At 32.4% G+C, this 6000-nt stretch overlaps 1 protein-coding gene across 1 annotated transcript; it reads right to left on the reverse strand.

The window, feature by feature from the left end:
- Positions 1–4907: 4907 nt before the first annotated feature.
- On the reverse strand, positions 4908–5735 carry LOC121238614. The gene has a single exon (XM_041135567.1). It carries the CDS (start codon positions 5620–5622, stop codon positions 5011–5013), a length of 612 nt encoding a protein of 203 aa, XP_040991501.1. The 5' UTR covers positions 5623–5735; the 3' UTR covers positions 4908–5010.
- Between the last annotated feature and the right edge of the window lie 265 nt (positions 5736–6000).

Raw genomic sequence — 6000 nt, forward strand, 5'->3', positions numbered from 1 at the left:
GGCATCATCAAGAGTCAAAAGTACAAGCAGGGTCGAAGTACATATCGGCCTTACTTTTTAAAAGAAAAATTAAAGTTTCTACATTGGAGGAAAAGGTCGTTGTCTCATATATCTTCCAGTCAATTAGACCAGTACTCATGTGACAATATCGAAGAAAAACAAAATTCATGAAAAATTGTTTTTTAAAACTTTAATTTTAGCCATCCAGATTCTGAAAATATAGATAGATAGATATATCAGCATTAAAAAAAAATGGTTTCACCAACCCAAAAAAAAAAAAGTTTCACCAGCAAGAATTGGTCAAAAGATTCTGATATTAAGGAATTAATTAACTTCTCATTATTAGCCTATTAATTTTGAATCCTAATTTGTATTCTAATTAATTTTGATCAAAATTAAGCCTTATTCATTTGATCCATGCAACAAGATTTTGGAATTTAAAACTATGGGGTATAAATGCTTTGTGCAAGTTGGGCAGGCATGGCCCAATTTAATTAAACAGCTTTCGATGAGCCATATATGCACGCATGTCATGGGTTTCTTGTACAATATGAAAATTCTATATATATTTGACTTGAAATAATGCATGGGAGATTATTGAAGATAAAACCCACTACTGTATATAGAAAGTACTGAAATAACATCTGAAGAAAAAGTACTCACAATTTATTTTCCAGCCTGAGACGAAGTAGTACTGGCACTTCCTGATTTAAATGAAGAGTAATATTATATATAGTCGTGAAATATATAAGTGTCATATAGTACTTTTGAAAAAAGAGTTAGATCTATTATTAAAATATTTTTTTATGTAAATTTTATATTTATTCACTTTTTTTAAAATTATTGTAGGTTATTTATGCACCCATAATCATTTGATATCATCATATCAATATTCTACAAGAATTTATATATACCAACGATCGAGTACGTGACTCGTGTGCATGATCTAAATGAAAACCAAAGCAAGGAAACAAAATCCTTAGAAAACAACAGTACAAATGAAGCAGATCACACCCATGAATTAATGATTTGTTCCAATCCAGCATGAATGAAATGGCCGATTGAACTTCGAAGATCATCACTCTTTTGCAACATGATCTATTCGAACAAAGAATATCCTATATATATACCAAACTGTAAATAATAAAAATGCTAGCCTCCATGCATGGAAACCAATATATATATGATATATAGCTTGCTTATTTGGAACTGCCTCCCTTGCCATCCTGACCACCTTTCCCACCACCTTGTTTAGTATCTGATGATCCGCCCACATCAATAATCCTTACCTTGAACCTTTCGAGCTTCAAATCATCACCGGATATCTCACGCGGCGAACCAACGTCGCTCATACTCCTCTGCAGTATTGGTAATTGAGCTTTGATCATTCGACCTGATTTAACTTCTTGGGATACCTTTGCACCATCCTTCTTAAACATCTCATCAAACTTCTCGTGAAGATCGGGAAAATTTGTCTTGAACACTTCCTGTCTTCGAACGTAGAGTTGCCTGAAAAACTCTAGCAAGGTCAGTAACCGTGGATCGATTGCTTTTTCTGCTGCCATGTGATAAATTCTATGACAATTGTCACGCATATCGCCAGCATTATTGATTTCTCGAAGCAGATGATCACCACCACTTTTCAGTCGCGATATATCAGAATCAGCGCTGCCTGGAATTAAAGAAGTACTTCTTCTGGCCGTGCTATGCTCATGATCCGATGGATCCCCGTAATATTGGTGTTTCTCCGGTGCATGACCCGCTTCTGCAGCATGCAGTACGTTAATCTCCCGATCAACGTCTTTGGATACGTCGGTAGAACTACTCTTGTTTTGAAGGTTACCCATATGGCCGAGAAGATGTTCTTTTTTTTTTTTTTTTTGAAATCAGAGGTTCTTGTTTTTGAAATTAGATGGTTGATCAGCAAATTGAAAATGATAATATATATATATATATATATATATATATATGCGTGATAACAATTCTTATATATAAATTAATTGGTTCTTATATATCTATATATAGTCTATATATATAATACAGATCGAGGTGGGTCGTACGTATATGTATGAATTAATAAAAACATGTTGGAAGGAAAATAAAAGATGGTTGAATATATATAATACTAAATACATGAAAATGCCAACCATATATGACTTGGCCAGTCCAATTAAGCTACCTAGCCATATCATGACTTGGCCAGGTGTCACCGACTGTACCTATTTGTTTGGATTATATATTCTTTCTATAACGACAGCAAATTAATTTATATATGTGTTATAATATATAGCCCAATCATAGCACATAATTAATTAGAGATTATATTATTTTGACCAACCTCATAATCTCGTGGTCTTAATTAATGTGGCTGTCAACTTTTATTTTTCTTAACCTAATACCAAAAGTAGATCCCTACCCCCCCCCCAAAAAAAAAAAAAAAAACCTCCTGATCTGATTTTTTTTCCTCTCTTCTGTCTCATTCCCTCATTTTTTAATTTATTTTTCTTCCTTCAAGGCCATGAAAGTGAGATATATAGTTTTCCGACAACTCTCGAGAGATATACACAGTATAAGAAGACTCTCAGACCACAAATCATTTGAAAGATAGTGGCAGTTTTACAAAAATACCACTCATAGTCTTCACGCACCGCTTATAACTGCGAGTGGTCCTCATAGGTCACCCATTCTAGCAGCTCTTCTAGCCACACGTATCAAATCACCAGAATCGCTACTACCAAATCTTTCAGATTTGACTTATGTGGTTGAAAATGGACAAGTTTGTTGCCTTCACGTGCTGTCAAAGTCTACCAAAATTGGTCCAAACTATAATCCATCATTTTTCGTTTTTGTTTTCCTTATTATATAGTAAAAATATAAAAATAGTTTGTCTCTTAGACGGTTATGTCTGTAGAGGTTGAGTTTTTGTTTAGGCAAAGTGTTATTTATTAGACGTTTGTTTGTAGAGAGTATCAACAACAGTGAAGTCCAGATTGGTATAGTAGTATACTGATAAATCTCTAAATGATTGATATGAAGATATTACGACATATATCTGATACTGGATATAAATTTTTTTTAATGAATGAATGAATAATAACATATATTTTCCTTCCAAAAAAAAAAAAAAATTATGTGTCTGTCTTATATATGATTTATCACCGGTAATATAGTACTATCGCGCTGCAGCCATGATTGATAGAGATCATCGAGTGGATCATGCATATCGATTCTTGAAGATTTGGGTCGATCATTTGTATGTTTGACTTTCTTCAGACGGTACTGCCTGATCAGATGCTTGGCGAATTAGCGTATTTCCCGGCCAGGTCTTGTTCTTAATTTATAAATAATAATGATGAAAAAAAATTAATGACGGATCATGTACGTACATATATACGATTAAGCAATTAGTATATGGTCAGGATCATTACATCATCATTAATTTTATTATAATATTTATAAAAAAAGCCTCATTTTTTTAATATATTGATCATCTTCGTAATTTGGTTAATTATAAGCACATGATCATTGATCTTTTTCAATATTCATTGCTCTATATCTCTCCTTCGTTTCTATGTTAGTGATAACCGGCCAACATCTGAATTAACCGGCCTAGAGTTCAATTCATGGCGTACTACATATATAGTACACGCCAAAATAACTTGCCATTTAAGAATTAGTGTAAATATTACAAGCTATATATAAGTTTTTTAATTTTCTCTAAAATTCATTAAACATTAAAAAGCCAGATCGATCAAGTTACAAAAATAAAATTACTACATGAATTGAGAAACAAGAAATATATAATATTTCAGGAAATCTTAAAAAGTATTTATTATGATATAATGCAGAAAATTAATACGTACAAATTAAACTGCAGAACATTAAAATCATCTATAATGCTTTTGTTCTGGAAATGTGGTATATAAAAGGAGCAAAGCCAGAAATATATATGTTTCTTGCCAACAGCTGCGCGCTTGTTGATCCCGGTACACATACAATGAGCATCTTAAAGCATTCTCATTCAGTTTTCTAAAATATTATTTTTCTTAAATTATAGGGTTTGTATTTGGGATTTTTTTCAAATACACGTTTCATCCGGTTTTTCATTTTAAGAAAAAGGATTAGGATGTGAACAGTAACTCCCTATATTTGAAGAACTATTGTTCAATCCCTAAATCACTTTTATATATATATATATATATATATATATTATATATAAGGAGTAGTTAAAGATGTAGAAATAAAATAGTAGAAATAATAATAACGAAATAATAAAAAAAAGTTATTTTAATAGAATAAAAAAACGATAGGTAATGAGATGTAAGAAATTTTTTAAAAATGAATAAAACTTAAGATAAAATTATAGGAAGTTTGGTTTTTAACTAAAAATTAAAGAAAATTATAGGAAATCGGATAGGAATACTCTTATTTGATAACGGTTTCAGTACTTGGTTTCGTTTTCCCATAATTTTGACCCGTTAAAACTTTCTAGAAAAAATAAAAAATAAAAGAATGAATATTGATTCAATTATTTTCTTGGCATTTTGGATGTATTATTCATTCATTTGAAAAAATGTTACATAGCTTCTGTGCTGAAAATAATACAAAGCTTGAATAATATTGACACAATTATATTTTAAAAAAACGTGTACATAAATAAATGATTTATTATAGAAAATGTCGTAAAAAGTTAACCAAAAAAAAAAAATAGAAAATGATTTACACACAATATTTTTTATAATATTTTACAAAATTATATTTTAAATGAAAGATATTTTTATAAAATATCTTATAAAAATAATATCATTTTACAAAAATACTCTCATCTTATAATATTATTATAAAATATATTGAGAAAATGTATTATTTATATCATTACTCAAAAAGAACAACAATAATAAAAATGCTAACAAAACGAATAATTTTGACAAATTAATTCGCTAATATACATGTGAAGGCGGCGCTGACCATTTCCAAGCCTTCCACATCTTTCATTATTCCTATATGCTTTCATTTTGAGGCGCCGCCCTGACCACCGCCGCTGCCATTACCGCCTTGAGGAGCACCTTGTACTGGAACATCGCCCTCCAGAGTCAGTTCGCGTACCTTGAAGCGTTCGAGCCTCAACGGCAATTCCCCTGCTTTGTTGGACGGTGTTCGTGGCGAGCCAACACTCAAACTCCTCTGCAAGGTTGCAACCGGCCTCCTGGTTCCTCTCCCTTCAACTTGGGCTACAACTACCCCACGAATTTTCTTAGACAACTCCACAAACTCATCGTGAAGCCCCGGAAAGATCTTCTTGAACAGCTCCTGTCTCCGAACATAGAGCTCCCTGAAGAACTCTAACAACGATAACAATCTTGGATCAACTGATTTTCCAGCCTCTGCTTCAAATCTGTAGTAATCATCGACCATGTCACCGTATTTATTCCCGTATAGTCCACTTTCCAGCAGTGACATATCGTCTAAAGTGCCCGGAAATGGCGAACTCCCGGAGCTTGATGCGATGTCCGTCATTCCCTGATCAGCAGTCCGGTAGCCGGCCAGTAGTCCATACGCTTTCCATGCATAAGATTCCGGCCGTGGTGCATCGTAGCGGTTGTCGAGCTTGTCCATGGACATGGATTCTTTCTTTATAATTAGGATGGAGAAAATCCCACGAAAACGAGATTCAAAAATTAAGCTAGGCAAGGCTTGGTGAGTGGAATATGAATCCGATATATAGTTGTGATCAGTGGCTTAGGGCAGTTGGGCTTTGTTGGGGTATTTATAAAGAGTCTAGTCGCTCAATTTGACCGTTAGTTCAAATTTAATATTTTATTTTATTTTTAATTTTCTAATTCACATTTTTTTATCATTTTAAAATATTTTTAAAAAATATAAAAATATATCAATATATAAATAGCCACTTGCCTATTAAGTAAAAAAATTAAAATACATAGAGTGTCAAAATGAGAAGACAAAATAAGTAAGCCAAGTAGCATTTTTTATTAATTTATA

Source organism: Juglans microcarpa x Juglans regia, chromosome 7D (genome assembly GCF_004785595.1).
Source record: "Juglans microcarpa x Juglans regia isolate MS1-56 chromosome 7D, Jm3101_v1.0, whole genome shotgun sequence".
Taxonomy (NCBI): domain Eukaryota; kingdom Viridiplantae; phylum Streptophyta; class Magnoliopsida; order Fagales; family Juglandaceae; genus Juglans; species Juglans microcarpa x Juglans regia.